Source organism: Ascaphus truei, chromosome 5 (genome assembly GCF_040206685.1).
Source record: "Ascaphus truei isolate aAscTru1 chromosome 5, aAscTru1.hap1, whole genome shotgun sequence".
Taxonomy (NCBI): domain Eukaryota; kingdom Metazoa; phylum Chordata; class Amphibia; order Anura; family Ascaphidae; genus Ascaphus; species Ascaphus truei.
In genome coordinates, this window is record NC_134487.1 from 140687602 (window position 1) to 140711929 (window position 24328).

A 24328-nucleotide genomic window follows, 5' to 3' on the forward strand; every position below is an offset into this window, starting at 1 on the left:
TTGTCACTAGCAAAGTTTATATTTTAGTTTTAAGCGACGTTGCTAGTGGCAAGGCCAGTAACATCACGAAGGGGGGCGGGCGGGCAGTGATCTCAGGTTTAGATAGAAAAATGGCAAAAGCGCTCAAATGCCAGGCCAATGATAATATAATGCCAGAACCACCATCCAAAGGAAATCCATAATCACAAATATAGAATAGTGATAATGCAACTACAATAATGGTTACAGTCCTCCTGAAGACAGGTAGTGGGTGGTACAAGCCCACCCACGATCCATCTCATTGGCAGGTTCCCCTAAGTTGGTAAAAGTACTCACGTTCCTTGGTGTGGCTGGCTGGCTGTGCAGCTTCCAATGGTGGTATACAGAAGTAAAAAAATTGGGAGGAGGCACGAACCGAATGGAGCAGGAAAGGACCCAGAATCAAAATAAGTAAAAAGGGTACTTTAATGTGTCATGAGACCCATCCAACGCGTTTCGAACATCACAGCGTTCTTTATCAAGGATTGATGTGGCGACTGTCTCTAAAAAATCATATTTACCCAGGTTAAAAAAAATTTGGTCGCGACATCGCTTTGTCGCGCTTACTATAAGCGCTAGCGACAGTCAATGTATTTGTTTTGGAGCCCCGTCGCCAGGCACTATAAGCGCAGCCTTAGAAAGCAAGTTTCCATGACTACTCGTGACCCTTCATGCATGTTTTAAGCAAGGCATATTTATATACGTTCACATGTATAGTAAGACCTGAATGTGCAGATATTCGTGTGGTACTAATTGTTTGTGCAACAGCAATACGAAAATGGTAATGTCTGTAAATAGTGAGGGTAGGGCCTCGGTCCCGCTGCGCTCGTTGGCGCGGGCGGCGGGTCGCGAGTTCCCCACCAGCAGGGGAATCCTCGCGAGCCGGTCCCGGTCCCCCCTGGCTGCACAGAGCACTACACGCTGTAGCGCGTCAGCCGCTGGAGACACCAGAGAATGGTGTTTCCTAGCGTTGACGCGTGACGTGTGTGGCTGTGAGCCAATGGGGAGGGGAGGCTTCGGGAGGAGGAGAGGCTTCGGGGAGCGGGGAGGAGTGTGGAGTGAAAGCAGGTGAGTGCCTTTCTCTGTGTGTGTGTCTGAGTGCGTGCCTGTCTGTGTGTGTGTGTGCCCGAGTGCCTGCCTCTGTCTGTGTGTGTGTGTATGAGTGCGTGAGTGCCTGCCTGCCTGTGTGTGTGTGTGTGTGCGCGTGTATGAATGAGTGCCTGCGTGTGTGTGTTTAAACTTACCTTCCAGCTCCAGCCCGAGTCCGTGGAGGGAGGGGGGGGGGGGGAGAGTAGCGGGTCCCTCCGCTCAAGCCACGCCCCCCCTCCCTGTCAAACCGCCCACCTCCCGATCAAACCTCCCACCTCCCGCCCACCTCCCGCTCCGGCTCCCGCTCCCTACAGACCGCAGATCGCGGTCTGTGTATCTCAGCGCACCGCCTGTCAGCAGCGCAGGTGCGCTGACTCTGGGAGCGGGGCCTTAGCCTAAGAGGTCTCTGTGCTACTGGCAGAGAGCAGGAAATCTCTATATTGGGATACGTCATTATTTGGCATATGTACGTTGAAGTAATGTATTTATACAGAATGAGACTTGGATTCCCTTTATGGGACAGACTTTTTTTTTTAAACAGTAGACAATTAAGTTGCAACATAAGTAAATGTGAATCTAAAAATGTTTGTAATGTCACTGTGGAGGAGTACATTAGCACATGAATGCAAAATAGTTGGATACATGGGCAGTGATATTTAGCATTCTGCCTAGAAACGGCAAATAACACAATTTGTTGGCTTCTCTCCATCCTTAATGGGAACGTGACAGGAAAGGTTCCTTTACAGTAAAGGCAGATAAAAGGTGGAATTTCCTACCAATGGAGACTGCGATGCAGGTACAATAGATGGATATCTTTAAGAAAAGGTTAGACCTCCTTCTTTGTGTGTGTTTTTTTTTTTTTTTTTTTTTTAGAAAGGTATACAGGGCTATACAAACATTCTTCAAAGTATGGGTCTTCTCTGGGACAGATACAAAGTAAAGCTTTACTCACAAGTTCAATGCTCAATTTAATGTGACAGCCAAGAATGGTTTATATAAAAATACACTATTTAAATGTGCTTTGTGTTACTATATACCTTTTATGAAAGGTCCATATGGGACCTGAAACATTCTTTCCACTGTCCTTGGCTGTCACATTAAATGGAGAATTACATTATGAACCCGTGAGTAGAGCTCCACTTTGTATCTCTGCCCCAGAGGAGACCTGTACTTTGTATCTCTGCCTCAGAGGAGACCTGTAATTTGTATCTCTGCCTCAGAGGAGACCTGTACTTTGTATCTCTGCCCCAGAGGAGACCTGTACGTTGTATCTCTGCCCCAGAGGAGACCTGTACGTTGTATCTCTGCCCCAGAGGAGACCTGTACGTTGTATCTCTTCCCCAGAGGAGACCTATGCTTTGTATCTCTGCCCCAGAGGAGACCTGTACTTGGACAAACAAAGTCTTCAATGTTGTGTTGGCTGCACAAGTCTGATTCTCCTCGCCTGAAACGGTTTCCCCGCATTTTGGAACTGTATTATACAGGGATATACCAAATAAGTTAACATGGGAAGGATGTTGATCAAGGGACACACCTTCCTGACGCCAGTAATGGCTATCATGAGTTTATCCAATTAAGTCTCATAAATAAAAATAATGTTTCACCGGGGCTTATGTTTGCCTTCCTCTGGATCAATATTAAGACAAATATGGGATGACAATCTCGGTCAACTAAACTTAATATCGGTTGAATTCAATGAATGTGTTTTTTTTTTTTATTTAATTTTTTCCCCCAACCTCATCTACTATGTAAATTCACGTGCAAAAGTGTTTTTACTGGAGTCGCCAAACCAAGCCGTAACTATATTGTCATTACTGCTGAACTTTGCTTGTCTGGCGCTAATCTGTGGCAAGAAGCTTTGTGTCAATATAGAGATGACTTTGTATAGACACATTGCTTATTCTCAACTGAACTCAAACTGAGGTCCTTGTGTAAGGGGTTCAAACTGACACCCATTCAAGATTCAGGAATTCTGAAATAAAGGAATTGGCTCGAGCTGAGCTGCTGCTCATAGAACCTGCAGCGTAGCCGACCGTGAGGGCTTCTATGGCAGTTTGCAGCAGAAAGTGACAGTTGGAATTTGAATGGGAAGATGGGTAGTTGATGGGGGAGAGGGGGGGAGAGAGGGGGAGACCACGGACAGAGCAAGAGATCAGCAGAGAGGAGACTAATTACAGTAAATAAAAACTTGGATGAGGAAGGAAAAGGACAAACTAATGTAACTACCCATTGAAAAGTCAGGATGTTAAAGAAAAACCAAAGGGCAGAGAGCCCTGTTCAGAGACAGATGTATATGGAAAGAGACAAGTAAAGGATGGAAACAGGGCTGTTACCAACAGCACAGTGAATGGGCACTGAGAATTTACTGGGACGGGAACAATACATCTTTAATATTAAAGTAAAATTAAATTCATTTTTGCTCTGTGTATGGGGTTACCAAACCGTCCACCTGAACACGCACCCGTTTCCCCCGCCTTTACACCTGGCGTACCAGAGGTTAAAGACTAAAGTGGCGGTCACTGAAACTTTTTTTGTAATTGGCGTGTGCTGGGTTGAATACCCACAACATGGTTTGTGTTTATTTATTTTATTAGATCTAAATGCCACTTTGCATTGTGCTTTTAATTCTGCTTCGTGTGGGTTGCTCCAGCCATAGGCGATCTCTTGGGGAATAGAACGTACGCCAGCTCCGACTTCCTTGTAAAGCTTGTGGCTGCTGGAGAGCCGGTAACATTACTGATCAATGCTCTTCTGCATAAACCTTACTCGGGAATAGACTAAACCTAGAGAGTACGCATCTGCCCTCGATTGGGAGAACTTGCATTTTCTCAAATTCCTCAATTGTTTGCTTAGGTTGTGTGTTTTTTTGGGTTTGAGGCCATATTTATAGACTCATCCTATGGTAGTGCAGATGAAAGTACAAATTGTCACATGTCTTCCCAGCCTTTACACAGTACAATGTTCTAGCACCGTGTCATGTAGTGTACTCTGTGCATTGTAAGGCCGCGCGTATAGTGCCCACGACGCGTGACGTCACCCGTCGCCGCCAGCGACAGTTGTATTTCGCTTTGTGGCGGCGTCGTAGGCGACCAGGCCATTGATTGATTTGATTGGTTCAGGGGCTGTCACTTGAGGCGACAGCCCCTGAAAAATCAAATATTGGCCGCTTAAAAAAAATCGCTTTGCTTTGTCGCCGTCGCGCTTACTATAAGCGCAATGCATTTGTTTTCGGGCAACGTCGCCGTCACTATGTGCGGCCTAACTCTCTGACGTGACACATCATGGGCTATGATTTGCTTTTAGTAATCATTGCCACTATATAAAGCACCAGTTCATGTGAACAGAGAAGTGGCGAAGGAAGGAGAGATGGAGATATATGAATAGAGTTAGACATCATGAGACTGGTAGAAAGAAGCGTGTATTTTGAAAAGCGAGGTCAAAACAAATAGCAATAGTAGCAGTGGCATGGCACCAATAGTTTAGTGCTGAGATGTGCAGTCTAGGATACATAGCGTCCTCCTTTCCAGCGTAGTTCAAATCCAGGATTCAGGGCCAGTAGGTGTTGTCCTCTTGTTCCACTCCTGTTGAACTCCCTGTAAAACTCCACACTGCATGCTATTTAAAAAATTACTACTTTAAAGATGGTCTGCTTTACATGTAAGCAACTAGCCCCTGCAGTATAATTTCAAATCGCCGTTTTTGCTGGAATTGCAGACTTCCATTCTTACAAGGAGGCCCTTCTGGAGCTGATCTACGGCAGTTTAAGCTCTAGTGACCCCCAATTTGCCAGTTTTGAAAAGTAAAAAAGAAATATGGCTGTGGTGCCACCCAATCGGATGCTGCAATGTCATCTCGTGATGTCACAGCTTTCTGATGGCCGCCAGAAATGGTCTGCCCTCAGTGGCCATATGTTCTCCAGGACAGCAGTTTTTGTAAGGGAATTTGAAAGGCGGTAAAAAAAGAGACCAGTGGACTACTGCTTTAAAGCTTTAATCTCCTAATTTTAACCTATTAAACATGCTGATCGCGATCATTTGTTCAATTTGCTTTTTGTGTTGCTTTGCATTTTTAAGGCAAAGAAGCCATCTTTAAAATTCCCAGTCACGTATGTTTGTTTTGGGATGTGGGTTCAAACCCGAAACCGGTCGAGGATAATGTTTGTTTCTAAACCCCAGTTATTTGTTTAATATGCTTCTATTACTATATTATTGAGGACAGTATTTTGAGGGACATTTTTTGTTTTGTCTCAAATTAACTGTTAAAATAAACTAATAATAAAAGCAGCATACACAAACATTTCAAAGGACATTCCACAATCGCACTCTGGTTTTCTACATAAAGCAGCCATTTTAATTTGGGACTGTTGATGGACTGCAGCACCGTTATTTTCTCTTTCCCTCGTTCTATAACAACAGTTTTATGATTTGCATCAGCCTGGGAAACTGAACTTCATAAGTTTTGAAACAAGACTCCATTGTCCATTTGAAAGATTTCTTCAGTGGTGAAATGGTGTTTGCAGTTTATCATATTGCTTACCAATGCTATGCTAACTTCTATGACAAGAGCACTTCATATTCTGTGCATTGCAGGTCTCATGATGGATAAATTCAAAATCTGTCAATCTTGTTATCTGCTCACTCAGCGAATTCTAGTTTCTTCTGATCTCATGCAGTGAACAGCAAAGATTCTCCTACAGTTTCTAGACTCCGGGGGGGGGGGGATGCGCAACACATAGCTTTTTTTTTTTTGTTTGTTTTTTGGTGCAGCGATCCCTTTTCCTTTGCTGTCATCCTCCCCAGGTTTCATCCAGATCTCCATGGCAAATCGAAAAGATTTAGCTGACATCATCATGTCCTTTTCAGTTCGTCAGACAGCAGTGGCTGGCAAGCCAGTATGTGCCTGCAAAGCTCTGTGCTTTAGTCAACCAATCGGAGACTAAAACGAAGTGTGTGGGTAAAAAAATAATTACATACACGGTATGCTGGTCAGCTATATTACACGCTGTTTGTCTGTATAAGCCCCCGCTGGCACGATGCCATGTTAGTTTGCAGAAGATAAACTGTCATGGAGATATAACAAATGTTTCAGGCTAGTTTAAAAAAAAAAAAAAATTCCCTCTAGCCTGAACTTTTAGTTCAATAACGGACTATAGTCGGCCAATGTAATTTCTTCTTTCAGGTCTCAGAGTTTGTTTTAACCAGGGGTGTTGGGCCTTATTAACCATAGTTTCCTCTGCAGGAAACGTACCATGTCATGCGTGACAGCTCCGGGTCATTTGCAAACCATTAACCTAGTGGGGCTGACCCAGCACAATACCAAGCAGCTTATTGCATCACCACTTTTTTTGTAAATCTTACTAGCTCAGATCACTTCCATCATATCTCTTGCTTTTTCTTTAGAGTTGGATATTTAACCACATGGTGTCCGAGAAAATAAACGTTTTGCTTTGTGATCTTGTAACTGAGCTGTGCTTGGCTGTTGGTATCTTCAGGGACGCAGGCAGCTTCTTTACAAACAGGAACTCTTTATTTAACATTAATACCATTCAGCAACACCTCTCCTGGCTTGGACTGCAACACACCCGGACATGGGGCACAGTCCTTACTGGGGACTAGACGTGTTGGGGTTAATTAAACATGGTGATGGGCCAGTCAGGAGTCTGAACAGCAGCAGAAGCTGAAATGTCATAAATTGGGGATCAGGCCTGCAGCAGGAGTCTTGCCCACCTGCCTTCTCTGGAGCAGATCCTGATGCCCTCAGTTGGCTTTTTTGTCCCCTTCATAGCAACCTGGTAATGTCCAGGATCAGAGGCTCAGCCACACCTTCTGGTACAGCAGCACCGGCGCATCTGCAGATCAACTGGGCCAAGAGCAAGACTCTGAAGCCAGAGAGAGCACCTTGCCAACTTATCACTTTTTTTTATATACTGCTGCAAAGAGCAACTTACATTTGTAGGTGTTGGGTAGCTGATGCAACGTATTCTTTCCTAAGGGCTTCACTGCTGTATCTGCCATAGGTCTGATCAGGAGTTTGTTAATACACTGGGTAAAATTGAGTTGTGCCACTTAAAAATATCAAGTATTTGTGGGCTGCCGTTTACACCTGAAGAATGTAATACAGAAGTAATCGCCAAGATTCTTAGGAACAAGGCAAAACCCCAGTAATAGACTCTCAATAGTAAATCCCCCTTTGCCAATCATAAGGCTTAGACCCCACTGCACGCGCCTGCACGCCCGCCTTGCGATCTGGTGGTGCGTGCAGAGTGCTATACTGCGGTCTGGAGGCGTCGTTCTGAGTGGGGGGTGCAGCCAAAAAGGAATGTGGGTGTGGCCATGACGCTGGTCAAACTATATATAAAAAAAACATGGAGCTCAGACTGCTCCCCCACCTCTCCAATTGGCTTCCTGCCACACCACGTGACGCGTCGCCGCTCGAGATCACAAACTGGTTGTAGCCCCTGCTGGCTGGCGCGTCACAGTGCATCTACAATTTTGTAATCTTTGTATTACTTCTAAAAGTTTGTGAAAAGCAGTTGTCCAACACTCTTCGCTCCACCTCTTCACTTTCACACACGTAGCTGTGCTACTGCATAAAAGTCAGATTTAGATGAAAAGTAGTATTAGTAGTAATAGTACTTACAGTAATATGAAGTCCCTGATGGTGTTATAAAGCATAAGGTGACTATGCTATGGATTGCTTTATTGGTTTACAGGAGCAGTTCCTTTTATGTTTGACTCCTCCTTTTCTCATTGCTCTGCTGATTTATATATATTTATTTTTTCCTAGGCTAAGAACAGAGAGACTGGAATCTTGGCAGCTGCCAAAGTTATTGAGACCAAGAATGAAGAAGAGCTGGAGGACTACATGGTTGAAATTGAGATATTGGCCACCTGCAACCACCCCAACATCGTAAAGCTGCTTGGTGCCTTCTATTATGAGAGCAAGCTATGGGTAAGAGTACACACGTGGGCCCCTATGTTCTCGGGGCATCATCTTTTCATTGTGATTACTACCATAAGGCAATATATTCTGTTGACTTCCATTGGTAAATTAATAGTGCATCAGAAGCTATACATCTTAAATGCCTGAGTGGGATTCATTGTCACTGCTATATTTAGATACAGTATAATCACTTTGGCACACCATTTGACTACAAAGTAATGATGCAAATTCCCAATGACTCATAATGCATACGATAACTTAAGACATTGTGTACTCAAGGTTGACTTAATAATATAACTATATAACTTCAAAATGTGTCATAGTGAATGGATTGTTATGGAAGTTGAGAAACCTGTGTTTAATTCAATCGGCAAGTGACGTTTGTGTACTTGTTACACTGTGGAAGTCTTTAAGTTCCACTCTGTTACTGCACTGTGTATGCAGCTATGTATGGGGGGAAAATTATATGCGAAGTGGATGACGTCTACAGGACTTAAATGATCAGTTACTAGATCGTACTTCTGCTCACTAGTCCCCAAATTTTTTTCATATTCTGCATTATGAAGCCATTTTCAGCGAATAAGGTGGGCAAACTTAAATTAATCAAAGATTCTGAGATCTGTTACATTTAATGTAATTCAGGAATGGAAAAAAACCCGTGTGCCTGCATCTTCAGGCCTTGCTCTGGCTCCGGGGCCATGTCCCTGCAGTTAACTTGTAGCGGGGGAGTTTGTGTGGGTTATATACACATGGACACACTCCCATACAGAGCTGCCGAGAGGGGGCTCGGGGTGGAGTGCTGTGACAACTAACCCACACTCTCCCCTTCCTCCCTCTTTACCTCACTCCTGGCTTCAAACAGTTCTGTCTAACTCCTACATCCATAATTAAAAAAAAATAAATATATATATATATATATATATATATATATATATATATATATATATATATATATATATATATATATATATATATATATAATTTGTCAACTCATAATATAACTTGAGTTTCCTCTTATTTTTTTTAAATTGTATCTTGTGGTCTTAGGACCTGAATAAAGGAGGTCTTTCAGGTAGTGATGCAGATGTACAATAATGGCAAACTTTAACGCAGCTATATCATCGGAATATATTGACCTTTAGTAAACCTAGTCCTTGGTTTCTGTTGTCGGCTCATCTCCCAGGGGCATGTGTTACAGAATTGTAACAACACCCAAGTGTATAATCGATGCATATATGCTACCGGGGCTTAAAGAGGAAATGTATTTCAATACAGACTTCTTGGACTTCTCTGTCCTTTTCGATTTCCACCATCCTTTGATTCCTAGTCTCGGTGAAATAACATTGCAGATCAATCACTAATGGCTGCTGGCTATAACCGCTTAGTAACAGCCTGTGGCAAATTTCCTGTTGGTTCAGGACCTAGGGCGGCAAAATTTGGGGGTGGCAAAAATGTCCACCCCATATACTTTTGCCACTACAGAAAGGTGGAGACAGAAACTTTTTATTATTGCAAAAACAAGTGAAATTAACCTATATACTAGACACCATAGCCCTGAGGGAATTGAATGAAAGACTAGAATTGAATTGGTTCTTGGGATAAGGTCAGCTCCAGTTAAAATTATACTCCAAAGTTTGTGGGTGGCTCACATTGTTACTGTTTACCCTTACATCTTAATGCCAGTTCCCTGTTCTCGTCTGCTAGGGGTTTACTTTATTTTATATGGGAACTTTTTCTCCTCAGATGCCCCACTACTGTTGGGTAATCCTATACTCTAAATAGGACATAGTAAATCCATTGATATTCCTTGGTTGTTTAGACATTGGCAGATCATGTGTGTAATTTCTAATTACAGGCATACCCCGCATTAACATACGCAATGGGACCGGAGCATGTATGTAAAGCGAAAATGTACTTAAAGTGAAGCACTACCTTTTCCCACTTATTGATGCATGTACTGTACTGCAATCGTTATATACATGCATAACTGATGTAAATAACGCATTTGTAACAGGATCTATAGTCTCCCCGCTTGCGCACAGCTTCGGTACAGGTAGGGAGCCGGTATTGCTATTCAGGACATGATGACAGGCGCATGCGTGAGCTGCCGTTTGCCTATTGGGCGATATGTACTTACTCGCGAGTGTACTTAAAGTGAGTGTACTTAAAGCGGGGTATGCCTGTACTTTAAATGACTGACTTAAACTGGATATTGCACTTGGAGTACTAGTATCAAACCTGATGTACTCCATTTTAGCTGTAAGGAAATAAAGATCTATTCTACAGTATATGCTGGAATCCCCTGCTATCCAAGCCCCAAAATGTTGACCCCCCCCCCCCTGTTTTTTCTTTTCCTTTTCCTTGTCCGTTAAAGTGTCTCCCTTTTATTAGTATGTTTACCCCCTTTTTTTATTTTTGCTGTGAGCCATTGAATTTCTGAGTTATGTTTCTGGGTCTTGCATATAATTTTTGTTGTGTAAACTAGCTTACGTGATTATCTGTGTATATGCTTGAATATTTGTTTCACCAATTTCTGCTATATATTACGTTATTTTTGACAATCGTTGTCATCGTATTCTTGTTGGAGTGCTGGGAACTTCCCCTATGTTATGTACTTCAATAATAATATTCTCATGAGTAAGGGTCATTCTCCCTCCTACAGAGGTAAAAGAGAAGTTTCACACTTTAGTGTTAGGACCTGCAAATTTGGTCATGACTTGATGCGGCTTGCAGACTTATAACGCTTTTGGACAAAGGGTTTAACTAAATGACCTTTACTCATGAGAATATTATTATTGAAGTATTTATATACTATTTGCTATATATTTTGTCACATTGGATGTAGCATTGGGCTTTTCTGTCTTATGTTGTATACATTTTGGCCACGCTCAGTAGCACTCCTTTGGCCACGCTCAGTAGCACTCCTTTGGCCACGCTCAGTAGCACTCCTTTGGCCACGCTCAGTAGCACTCCTTTGGCCACGCTCAGTAGCACTCCTTTGGCCACGCTCAGTAGCACTCCTTTGGCCACGCTCAGTAGCACTCCTTTGGCCACGCTCAGTAGCACTCCTTTGGCCACGCTCAGTAGCACTCCTTTGGCCACGCTCAGTAGCACTCCTTTGGCCACGCTCAGTAGCACTCCTTTGGCCACGCTCAGTAGCACTCCTTTGGCCACGCTCAGTAGCACTCCTTTGGCCACGCTCAGTAGCACTCCTTTGGCCACGCTCAGTAGCACTCCTTTGGCCACGCTCAGTAGCACTCCTTTGGCCACGCTCAGTAGCACTCCTTTTGAGACTGTGTATGTGGTGGGTTCTGGGGTTAGAGCATGCTGGGATTTTGTTTTTATTTTTGATAAACACCTTGTACCGTATTTATATTAATGTTCATCACTGAAAGCATGGATTTGGATACCTGTGAATTTATTTTTTATTTTTAGAATTATCTCCACTGTTATGGACTGTGTATAGATATTGTTGTGAAGTTGCTGTGCTGTATAACTAACAATAATACTAAGTTGCTGACCGTTAATAAATATATCGCTGTAGATATTAGAGTAATCGCCAAGGATTTAGTTGGAGAAATGGGTATAAATAGTATAAGGAAAACCTAATGGGTAAATATCAAATAATATCAAATAATAAAAAATTCTCAAAATATTAAAAAAAAAAAAAAAAAGGCCTCAGCTCGGGGTGCTCAATAACCTGTGTGGTGAATAGAGAACATATAAATAATCAATAATTAATATCACATATAACATGCATGCAAACAAATATACATTAATAAAAACCAGTGTGTACAGTCCAATCCAGAGGGTACTGCTATCTTCAAAAACGGGAGGCAACCCAGGCGTTCCACAGTAGCACAATATAAAGATAAAACTTGAAGCGCACACCTCATAGTATAGCAAGTTTTTCTTACTAGGCACAAAGAATAAAGATGCACTTGCAACATGTCTGTCTGTGCATCAAGAGCAGTAAACAGGATAGCTGGTGGTGTCTAGTCCAGGCAGGGTATCCAGGGATCCTCACACTTTCAGGCGCGTCCGCCGGACCGTCTAGCTGCACTTCCCTGGTGATGCGTCGCCGCTTCATGACGTCATGACTTCACTATGACCCAGACATCAGGCGCAATAATTGAGGAAGGTGGATGGTCTAAGCTCCAGAGGCTTCTCCTCCTGCACACCAGCTACCCTGTTTACTGCTCTTGATGCACGGTTATAAGTGCATCTTTATTCTTTGTGTCTAGTAAAGAAAAACTTACTATACTGTGAGGTGTGCGCTTCTCTTTTATCTTTATATTGTGCTGTATAACTGCCTATCTGCAGAAACCTTTTATATTGCCACAGTCTGCCCCTGTGCGCGTGTTTTTTTTTGTTTTGAATGCTCCATGTTGCCTTTGTTACATGGGGTCACCGCGTCACATGCATCGGCAATGACGTCTGACATCAATCAGGAGACGGACTATGGAACTGCTCCCCTTCCCAGACCAGAGGTGTTGGCAATTGGGTGACTGTTTAACCCCCTACGGCTATTTAAATGCTTATGTTACTGTGACACAGTTAGATTACAGGTGTTGGGTCTGAGGAAAGGGCTTGGTTCCCTTAAACGTCACCATGGCTGTTTTAATCCATTTTCACAGCAGGCACAGAGTAAGCTTTTTAACTTACTGATTCCTGTGTGCTTCCTTCAAAAACGGCTTGCTTTCTTAAGCTGAAAGGCCAAGTGGTATAACCATGTCACAACAATGTACAGACATACCCCGCTTTAAGGACACTCATTTTAAGTACACTCGCGAGTAAGGACATGTCGCCCAATAGGCAAACGGCAGTTCACGCATGCGCCTGTCAGCACGTCCTGAACAGCAATACCGGCTCCCTACCTGTACCGAAGCTGTGCGCAAGCGGGGAGACTATAGAGCCTGTTACAAATGCGTTATTTACATCAGTTATGCACGTATATGACGATTGCAGTACAGTACATGCATCGATAAGTGGGAAAAAGGTAGTGCTTCATTTTAAGTACATTTTCGCTTTACATACATGCTCCGGTCCCATTGCGTATGTTAATGCGGGGTATGCCTGTACAGTTGTTGGGGGCGGGGGGGTTGGGGGAAGAAAGCATTCTAGCACTAAGTTAGTTAGTTTTCAGAAGGGTGTTTATATTTCCGACCATTACTTTTGGTGTCGTCTATGAACATCCCTGATGACAGCCCAGGAAGGGACTTCAAAGTTGGTCACACTCAATACAAGCCTGTTTATTACAACATCTTCATTTTACTTCTATAAAAAGTTGACAAGTAGCTTTAATTTATTAAACAGATCATTATAAGTTCAGTTTAGTCTTTTGTGTAACTGCACCTTAAAGAATATGCTGAGAAGAGAGGTACACAGGTTTCCAAAGGGATTGACTTTGGGTTGGCCTTTAGACCCTGTTCAGACTTCGCAATGGGTACAAGTTACAGCTGACATAGTATAGGACATGCAACAGGTGAATGATGTCTTGCTGAAAGCGTGTGCATCTCTTCTGACTCTCTCTCCTTGGAATGCCTTGGGCCACTCCGTGATGACTGCTTGTTAAGCCAGGTAATTACATAGGGACACTGGCTGTTTACTCACAAATCCTGTTTCATTCACTCTGCTTTTCCGGTTTCTCTTTACATAATCTTGGCAGGTTATTACTTCAATCAATAGTAGATTCCAAGAGTGGATTCATTATGTGGTGCTTGACAGGTTTCTTGTAGCTCAAAGTATAAAGTGTGTGTGGCTTGTTGGTTAAAGGTTGTGTCACGGGAGGACCGGGTTATTTACACCTTTTTCCTGGGATCATACATTGAGCAAAACAAGGTAATTAAATTGTAATTTATTTGCATGAATTCGCTTACACACACTGATCACAAAATACAGACAGAGACGCACTTACTTTGTAAGTGGGGTGCAGGGAACTCTTTGGGCGAGTTTTACCATGACCGGGACTTAGCCCGGAATCTCCTGGAACCCAAATCGGCATAAGGTTCCACACACCACCACTACGTTCTCTTCTGAGAACTTGGTCCCGACTAACTGCGAAGTTAATCAATCTCCTGGAACGCAAATCGGCACAAAATCCCAGCCGCGTCCGCTACGATAGTTTCTGAGAACTTGGACGCAAAAGTCAGGACTTGGACTCTGGCGGGCAGGCTTTTCAGGCTTGAAATCGAAGCCGGTTGCTCTGCTATTCACGCAGTAGCAACTTTGAAAAGCCTGCCTGTGCTCTTACTACCGGAGAACTACAATCTGATTGGTTCACAGATTTTTTATAGTATTCTGTGTTTCATTCACAAAACTCAGCAGCCAATCCAACGCGTGGGGAAATTCCCAAGCAACCCATCAGAGCCAAGCCGGGTCAGCGGGAAATCTGAAATAGCCAAGGGACATGTGCAAGCTTGCCATCTTTTTCTCCCTGGCTATCTCCATGCCACCCGCTGGGACAGGCTCAACCAGGTCTGGCAGAGCAGGTGGCAGCCCGGATTACCGCCATTGATCTCCGGACCTGGTACTCTGCCTTTCTCCACTGCCCAAATGCTATTCTCGCCTCTGGGCATCCTCTGGCTGCTTTGAACTCCGATGTCCAGCAGACTTACGGGCGCCTATGGGTTAGTTCGGGCAGCCTGTTTGAACATCGGTTCCGAATGTAAAAACACATTACATTTAATAAAGTATATTTTCAAACACTTCTGAGTCTCGGGGAACAGGGGACAGAAAGGGAAAAATGTTGTAGTTTTATTTCTATCTGCCTTATTCCCCACACACGTTCTCTTGGACTCAGTCTGGACTTTGAGTCGTACCCCCTCAACCTTATATGTTTGGGCACCCACAAACCCTATACTGGTTGTGAGTCACCTGGGCACTAGCTGGGGTTACCCCCCCCCTTTAACCTAGAGATTCCCTCGGCTACAGGAATAGATTTTTTTTTAATTATTTTTTTTAAATCCCTGTGCCCCATTCTCCTTTTCTGGGCTGTGCTGAAGCAGGGTAGTGTTGGTGTCGGGCTTATGTTTTTCAAGGGGAGATATTGCCGGCACAGAGAATCGGGCATGATTCCCGGGTACAATTATGGGGGAACCGACAACTCCGAACCCCAACCTCCTAGGCACATTCTGTCAACGGTTCCTCTGCAAAAAAAACCCTGAAACTCAGACCCTAGCAATCCCTGCTTGTTGACATGCCCGGAAAGGGAAAAACATAAATACTTTTATTACATACAATACATTGGCATGGTGCAATGTTACTGGGCCAAAGAGCTAACTCCTTGGACCCTTGTACACGGATCAGGGGTAACCAAAGCGGGCTTAACCTTTAATTGAGAGCCTGGTTACCCCCTACCGTCACAGGTTGCATTACTATTTTATTTGTAAAGCATTTTTATTGAATTCAAGGAATGATTAGGCAATTGACTGTTTTTGAAGTGGGAAAAACACATGTAACCCTCCCTGCCCGTGATGGGGAGTTGGGAGTTTACATCAGTTTCTTATCTTGGCTTTCATCAGCTATAGTTAACATATCGGGGGCTTGGATTCGTGCGGCTGGGCGATGATATCAATGGTGGGCGCCAGGAACATTCATTCAACAGCATCGTTTAGTTTTTATCTGTATACATTGGGAACTTGGTATAGACATTGGAACTTGACATTCTTCCTGATGCTGTCTGAACCTACTTCCTTATCCCCACCACTAGGGGGTGCTGAGGCTTGATTCCCTTGGCTACCTACTGAAGCCCTCTTTGGAGTTCTACCAAATTCACCCCGATCTATATGGACCCCTGTCAGGTCTGGTGCTAATCTCTTGCTGGGGTTAAAAGTCCCTTTCTCTGGCACTATGTAACAGTTTGTGGTACCCTACAGTGAGGCCAGCTTCGGACCCTCCGATGGGGCTGGTTTGACTATGCACCGGGACAACAGCATGCAGAGTCCCCTCTGGGCATAGGCTGCCTCTCTATGAACGCCCAACGGTGAAGGGAGCCATCTCTGTGGGATGCTACCTAACCAGGTTCCTCTCTAGAAAACAATATCGGGGGATTCTTACCCTATACCAGCGGTGTGCAAACTCCCTGCGCTGCGCCACCTTCCTACCTGCTCTGCTCCTCCGTCGCGCCCCCTCCCTCTAATCTTGCGTCAAATGACAGTGTCATTTGACGTCACGTCTCCATGGCAACGGGCGTCGTTTGACGCCGGGTTGTCAGACGCGTGACTGGAGCCAGGTAAGTAAGTTTACAGAGGCCTTGCGCTCAGCACGGGGCCTCTAATCGCCGTGACCCCCCCCCCCCCCCCCCAAAAAAAGTCTCACGCCCCCAGTTTGCGCACCGCTGCCCTATACTATCATATGCACATATCGACACTATTCACAGTGAGATCCCACTACGTCACCTTCTCCTGGGATCTGACTTCCAGAAGCCTGTGTGGTTATATACGCGTGTCTTGTGATGTCACGGTCTCCAGGCTGAAGTGGGCGGGACTTATCTGCTCCGTCACCACAGAACCATGTAATGGTAAAGGGGCGTAACTCTGTGTGGGCCTACAGTGTTAACCCCTTAAGGCCATGGTAATCCCAAAGGAGGGTTACACACATTTAGGTGATTTGCACAGGACTATATCGCCTCCATGGGTATGGATAATACATAATAGGCATAGCAATGTCTTGTTATAGTGCTTTGTACAGCACTGCATACACCATGTAGTAGTAATCGAATAATTAAAAATGGCAACAATATTCAGCAGGTGTAGCTATGGCCAATGTTCTTGTACTCCACTGTAGAAGCTTCTGGTGGGTGAAAGCATATAGATTTTTAAGGCATCTGACAAACGTTGCCATAGTATTTCAGAATAAGTAAATAATCGTGCTTCAGAATAAGTAAATAATCGTGCTATGTATGTAAGCTGAAGTTTGAACTTGGTCAAATTAATTGTAAGGCCTCAGGCATGGTGCCTCGGGCTGCGCTGATCAGCGCGCCTGCTCTGCCTTGCCTGCTCAAACTGGAGCTTTTTTGTGTCCTTGCAAGTGAGGCAGTGAGAGCGCTTTGGGGGCGGTGCATAGGCGGGGCGGAGGCGTGACGGGAGGGGGCGCGGGAGGCACGGCAAGTCCCTCGCTCCCATAGGATGTGAGCGGTCACGTGACCGCTCCTCCGCTTCCCTGAGCGGCAAATTTTAAATTTGCCTGTTTCTCCAAAATACCTGAGCCTCCGCACGCATGCGGAAGCGTGTGGAAGCGGCTGCTAAAGCCGCGCTGATGACAGATGCAGGGGGTAAGTGCATCTGCTCAGCGCGGCTCGGCACGGCTCAGCAAGGCTCACCCTACTATGTCCCCGGCCTAATCAATGTTTTGGTTGAGCAACATTTTTATAAAGTTCCTATAATAGAAAAAGAAAATAAACAATAAAAAGTATACCTGTTGCGGTTTTACAGAAAACAAATGAATTGAAGGTGGTGGTAAGTGTAATGTATTCAGTATAAAGCAGGGGGCAAAGGGTACTTTGTGTGGCAAGACAAACAAAAGGTGGATGATTAAAAGAAACCATTAAACGTCTCCCATGTCCATTTACAATGCGAGAAACTGCTTCAACTATTTTAACAAATCATTCAAACTATGGCTGCCTTTTCACTTTGGTCCCACAATATACTGTATATCTGCACATTTGCATGTCCCCAGGTACCTCTGAATGTTTGAAAGTCTTGAATAGGCTTGGGGGAGAATCCAGTGTGCACTTTTAACTCTCTTGTGAAGATCACCAAACTCCTGCAGTGTTTGTGTTTTTTCTATTGCTGTAATATTTAATACCTCCATGCTATTTAATTTGCAGCTGCCAGAGGGGTTCCTTGTAGGCAAATGGCTTTGCATATTCTAGTAAGACTTGTTTCTAAAGGGAATATGCTTCCATATACAGTACATATCCTGCTTCCTTTATTCTTGGAGTGGAAATGATTTGTATATTAAACAGTACATTCCAGCTTTGCCTGACTGGGAACGCCTCCTGGGACATGAAGTCCCAGAGATTAGGTTAGTCAAACAAGGTATTAGCATGGAGCCCAGACCAAGCGGTTTATTGTAGAGGTCAGCAGCGCACAGCTTCACCCTGAACATTCGGCCAAACTCGTATGGTCTGTGGTTTTGTGCTACCTCGCCCTGTGACGGGAAGGGAAACTGTTGCGCGTTTTCTCTGCGGTAGTTTGTCCCCCAGCAGTGGGAGGGACTCTGAACCACAGTGTGACAAGTAAATGTGCGCTGCAAGCATGTGCTCCAGATCTGTGCTCTCCAGTTACGTTTCCTGATGAGGCCGGATTAGAAATAATTTGGGTGTAGAAGAGCCACAAGTATTGTCATTTTACATCCATTGAAGGATATAACATCAAATGTATATTGACATCACCTTTATTTTACAAGTGGGTTTTAGTGCGAGCAATTGCACTTAGCTGACGAAGTAACTGCAGTGAAATAATCAGGAGCAGGCAGTCCAAGGCCCTTCTCTGACTGGGTTTGGCCTACGTGCCAGCAGTTAGTCCTGCTACAATGGCAATAAAAGTATCTTTTCAGATACATGTGACCACTGAACACGGTTAAGAAATGTTAGTGGGCTGTTAGCATGCAGTGCAGGGTGCAGTGGTTTGCCAGCAAACTGTTGCATGAATAGGGACATTGTGAGGTCCTTGGTACTGGTATGCTGCTCATTGCACAAAAGCCTTATTAAATAACCACCTACAGAGTATTTGTATCTGTCATAGGAGCACAAAGATAACTGGGGAAATGTTGTTTATTTTTGTGGGTGTGATTTCAGTCATTCTATATTGGGAGGGGGGGGGGCGGGTCTGGGCTATTCATTCCTTTTAATGCTTTTCTGCCTCCTTTCCTTCAGCACTGAAAGGACGCATACTAGGCAATAATGTACATTTCGGCACCTACAAGTGTATTGCTGCTTTATTAAAAAAATGACCCCATGGGGCACATGCATCAAGCACCGGTACTGTGTTATCGCATTCGTTCCATCGGTAATGCCACGTTTGATCATCCTAAGCCCTCCAGTGATGATTGTAAGATTTATCTCCAGTACAAAAGGTCTCCTGGGTGCTTGGTGACATAAATATCCAGAATATAACGACCATAGAACAGAAACAGGGAATTCTGTTGAGGTGTTGTAGTGGAAATTTTGTGTTGTCCCCATAGTACTTTGCGTTAGAAACCCTTGATAAAATGCCTTTGGTATCCTTTATATAATGTATTTATTAAGAAGTTGCATCTCCTTTCCACCACCTTTTTCCAAGTTGAAGCAGAATTTTATAAAGTATTTGCCCGTTTAAGATTATTTGATCATGTAGTAGCTACGACATATTTGCAGATAGCTTCCCATTGAGATGCACATAACATTCTCTGAGAACACATTGATAGCAGAAGACTTCATAAATGATCTGGAATGATGATTACTTTGGGACCGTTGCAGCATTCTCCCCACCCCCTGACTGTCACCTACTGCAGAGATTTTGTGATTTGTGTGTTTTGACTGCAACTTTGGTCATGCATATGTTTCATTGCTAAGGTCTTTCATGTCTTTCATGCCTTACTTTACTTTGCAGTATTGCTTCATCTGATGAGTTTTACTGACATTGCAATCACAACAGCGTGCCACCCCTTTATCCTTTTATCCTGTTGGCACAAGCTGTTCTGCACATGGCAGTTCAATGTTGGTAATGTAGTATGAAACTGTACTTCCCCCACTGCAAAAAGGGCAGGGTGGGTCTGCTAGCCATAGTGCCGCCGATAATCACTTTTTCCTCACTAGCTCATTTCCATGTGATTTTAATATTTCCCGTGTTACGGAGATCAAAGCACCTATGAAATATTTAGGTCTGTTTCTTCTTTCCCATTCCATTTAGAAATAATGTAATAAGCATATCAGGCAGAATAGCATGATGTAGAGACGTTGCAGAGGCTGAACACTGTACAGGCATACCCCACATTAACGTACGCAATGGGACCGGAGCATGTATGTAAAGCGAAAATGTACTTAAAGTGAAGCACTGCCTTTTTCCCACTTATCGATGCATGTATTGTACTGCAATCGTCATATACGTGCATAACTGATGTAAATAACGCATTTGTAACAGGCTCTATAGTCTCCCCGCTTGCGCACACCTTCGGTACAGCTAGGGAGCCGGTATAGCTGTTCAGGACGTGCTTACTGGCACATGCGTGAGCTGCCGTTTGCCTATTGAGCGAGATGTACTTACTCGCGAGTGTACTTAAAGTGAGTGTACTTAAACCGGGGTATGCCTGTAATGCACTGGGGATTAAGGAATTCTAAAGGTGCACAGAACCGTGAACCCTACAACTTTTTGTGAGTACCCCCATCGACTTGCTGCTAATGTCTGCCAATGATGGGGGTCTTGTAATGTTCTTTTATAGGAAGGAGCCGCTAAGATATATAGACACCAAGCATCATTTTATCATATACGTATACATACATACATACATACATACATACATACATACATACATACATGTGAGAGGAGTGGCTCAGTGAATAAAGACACTGACTGGCTCAGAATTTGAAGTAGGGGAGCCTAGTTCAATTCCCAGTGTCGGCTCCTTGTGACCTTGGGCAAGTCACTTTATCTCCCTGTGCCTCAGGCACACAAAACATAGATTGTAAGCTCCACAGAGCAGGGACCTGTGCCTGCAAAATGTCTCTGTAAAGCGCTATGTTACACTAGCAGCGCTATACAAGAACATACAATAATAAAAACAATAATAATAACTGACTGCAAACATTTTCAGGTTAGAGCAGTTAACCGTTATCCCTACAGCACTAGCACATATATTCCAGAAAAAGCTCTTCCGAGAAGTACTGTTGGATATGAAATATATGGTTTTACTTTGATCTAATCCAAAATCGAAGAAGCAAACTACGGACTGCAATGGCAATTGCTCATATTATATATCCTGGGCTAATGGGAATGAATAAGATGAATAATGCAAGTAAATAGGACTACACAATATACTGTAAACAGCTGGAATATGTAGCCCAATGGAAGCAGACAAGTAGAAGTAATATAATCAATTTGAATGTACTTCAAGAATATAGCCAGTATATGCAATGTTTCTAGTTCAGTATGTAATGTTGCAATCACATAGAATGCCTCAATATTTTAAAGCTGAATACATACAGTACATTTGTTTGAGATACCTTTTAGGAGACAAACATTGGGGCTCTTTGTAGATGAAATATGGCGTATACATCGTTCAAATCCTGGCCCCTTTAGCTACAGATGGGTTACTGTATAAAAACTCTTCTGGAATGCTTGCCGTCTACTCCATTGTTTACCAATCGAGGTTCCGTGGCAACCAGGGGTTCTGTGAGGATCAAAAGGGCGCCATGGGATTTCCCTGCCCTCCCAGAGCAGGGCAGTTTCCTCTATCCTGATTGGCTGCATTACCCAGAAGCCAATGAGGAGGTGTCGGGAGCCTGAAGAGTGTGGCCAAGCAGGGGAGTAGGAACCAGCATGGGCAGCAGAGGTGTGTGTGTGCGTGTGTGTGCGCTCCCCTGATTTTGTCTGTCTTTATTGCTCTGTCCTGTGTTTTCTGTGACCCAGTTGTGTTGTAGGGGTGGCTCTGCAACAGAGCACTGTCATTAGGGGTGCCCGAGATCAATAAGGTCGAAAAACACTGGTCTACTCTTGGCGTGACTGCATCTTGCATTGGAATCTCAACAATCCCTGCAAACAGGGAGGTGGCGTGTTATTTTGTCTGGAGCTCAAATGATAACTGGAAATGTATGCTTGGAATCGGCTCAGATGTACATCCTGCAGTGCAATAGTACTTGGTATGATCTTTGCAAATATCAACAGCTGTTTTCAGCAAGTAGAAACAAACAAGAGGTTCTGCATAGCTGTCTATAGAAGCTGTTCATTCAGTCAGTCAGAATCCTAGGTGCAACTTCATGGTGGTATAACGGCTGCATGTGATGCTCACTAAATATTTTAAGGATCACAGCTGTCATACAGTAGCTATAAACAAATTTCACCCATAAATGACTGTCTAAAACATCTTACAGATTAGTATTCTATTATATGAATTTTGTGTCATTTTTCATTTTGAAATGTTTAGTGCCCGACCTCTGTCCAGTGTATATACCTCATCCACTGCAGGGTGTTGGCTGTTGTATGCACACAATTCAATGTTTAACACAGTGTGACCTTGAGGTGAGTGGCAAACATCTGTCTGCTTGCCCAAAAATAATTTTTTTCCACGGTAAATACAGAATTATGGTGCAGACTGTGTACATTTTTTTTGTGGTTGAATTTTCCCAGGCCAATCCAAAATGGAGCTATGGACATTTTACAGAGTTTGATATTATGTGTAAAGAATTGGGCTTCTTTTTAATGAGGGGGTGGAGGAATGCAGAATATTTAGTCTATTACTTAGACATGGGCCAGTGGTATGTCATGTATGTTTCCAAGACGTGTGTCAGGGATGATTGGAGACACAGCTTTATGCTTTAATGGAAGCAAGGTGTGTTTGTCCTAGATGCATCTATGGGAGGTGTCAGTGGACCTGTGTTGTATGAAGTTGTGTCCACGTGACAAGTGCTGGGGATGAAGTAGGAGGCATGTGTAACCCTGTTTCCTCCCCCCCCCCCCCCAATCCCCCAATTGCAGATAGGGTCTATTATGGGGAAAACTATGCTGGTTACTTGGAGTAGTGTGGTGCATACCTGCTGATAAACTAGCCTTGAGTCTCCTGCATGTTAGGGGATACCAACAGGACAGGCTTCTGGAGTATAACCTGACTCATACTCCATCTCTTGCAGTCCCCAGGATAAGGGGAGAAATCCCTGCTTGAGTCCTTCTCCTTCCTGATAGATTTCAGTCTCAGGCAATAAGTATATTAAACAGTATTTCTTCTCTATGCACACAGCAGTCAACCAGCAGCTCTTAGGGCCTACACCCTCGGGATGTCCCTGGACCTACACTCCCAGCCAGCGGGCACCAGGAGCAGTCCTAGCTCTTCCCTTACTCTCTTGTTGAGTAAGTGGTACAGTCTCCCACTGCTCCCCGAAGGGAGGGCACACAGTATGTAGAGCCCTGCACACTGCTCAAGGGTAGACCTTGCCTCTCTCACGGTAGAGGCAGACTGATTAAATTCAGGAACTGCAACTCCTTAAGTGCAGGTCAAGCAGGAACCAGACCCTTGCCCCTGATTGGACGCCAGGCCTGATTACACTACCTTCTCTGTGACTCACTGAGCTGCAGAGGTGTGGGGGAAAACCCATGATTACTCCTGGCAACCTGCCCTTACCAGGGATTATGCTAGGAGGAGGGCAGACTGATGTCCCAAACCAGACAGGGGTACACATGTGACCCTGATATCTGTTTGGGAGGAGTTGGTAGGTATGTGCGTCTATGCCTTTGATAGAGGCGGCACAAAGATTCTTTGTTTCTCTTAATTATCTATTACTTCTGGATAAATGGAACCGCAAGATGTGTCCAAGTTTTTGAAATGGTGATTCCAGAAAGTTTCAGCCTGCTCCACCCTGACCCTTTGCTGTCTTGCCGTGTGATCCATTCTGGACAACAAGTAGACAAAAGTACTTGCTGTTCTTAGGGAAGTGAAAATGACCACAACTGATGTTAATCCATTCAAATTCACCCTGTCTACCTTCTGGATGCCCCTCCCCCCCAACGTCTCCTTCCAGTTATCTGTAATGTTTTGTCAGCACACACCATTTTAGTAGCAAATTATAAATCAAACCACTACACCTAATGTACTAGTAGTGTCTAGAGGGCCTTTATTAATGACTACTTGGTATTATAATGCAAGTAAATAGGACTACACAATATACTGTAAACAGCTGGAATATGTAGCCCAATGGAAGCAGACAAGTAGAAGTAATATAATCAATTTGAATGTACTTCAAGAATATAGCCAGTATATGCAATGTTTCTAGTTCAGTATGTAATGTTGCAATCACATAGAATGCCTCAATATTTTAAAGCTGAATACATACAGTACATTTGTTTGAGATACCTTTTAGGAGACAAACATTGGGGCTCTTTGTAGATGAAATATGGCGTATACATCGTTCAAATCCTGGCCCCTTTAGCTACAGATGGGTTACTGTATAAAAACTCTTCTGGAATGCTTGCCGTCTACTCCATTGTTTACCAATCGAGGTTCCGTGGCAACCAGGGGTTCTGTGAGGATCAAAAGGGCGCCATGGGATTTCCCTGCCCTCCCAGAGCAGGGCAGTTTCCTCTATCCT

At 43.9% G+C, this 24328-nt stretch overlaps 1 protein-coding gene across 4 annotated transcripts in view; it reads left to right on the forward strand.

Annotated features, from left to right (window-relative positions):
- The window catches only part of STK10 (serine/threonine kinase 10), a 109290-nt gene that overhangs the window by 19796 nt on the left and 65166 nt on the right, over positions 1-24328 (forward strand). For 2 of the 4 annotated variants that reach the window (XM_075600980.1, XM_075600981.1), the window contains exon 2: positions 7894-8058. In XM_075600980.1, coding sequence (XP_075457095.1) covers positions 7894-8058 — 165 coding nt within the window. Of the gene's footprint in view, positions 1-3574; positions 3678-7893; positions 8059-24328 lie in introns of those variants that run through there. The other 2 variants (XM_075600982.1, XM_075600983.1) reach the window with 2 other exon arrangements.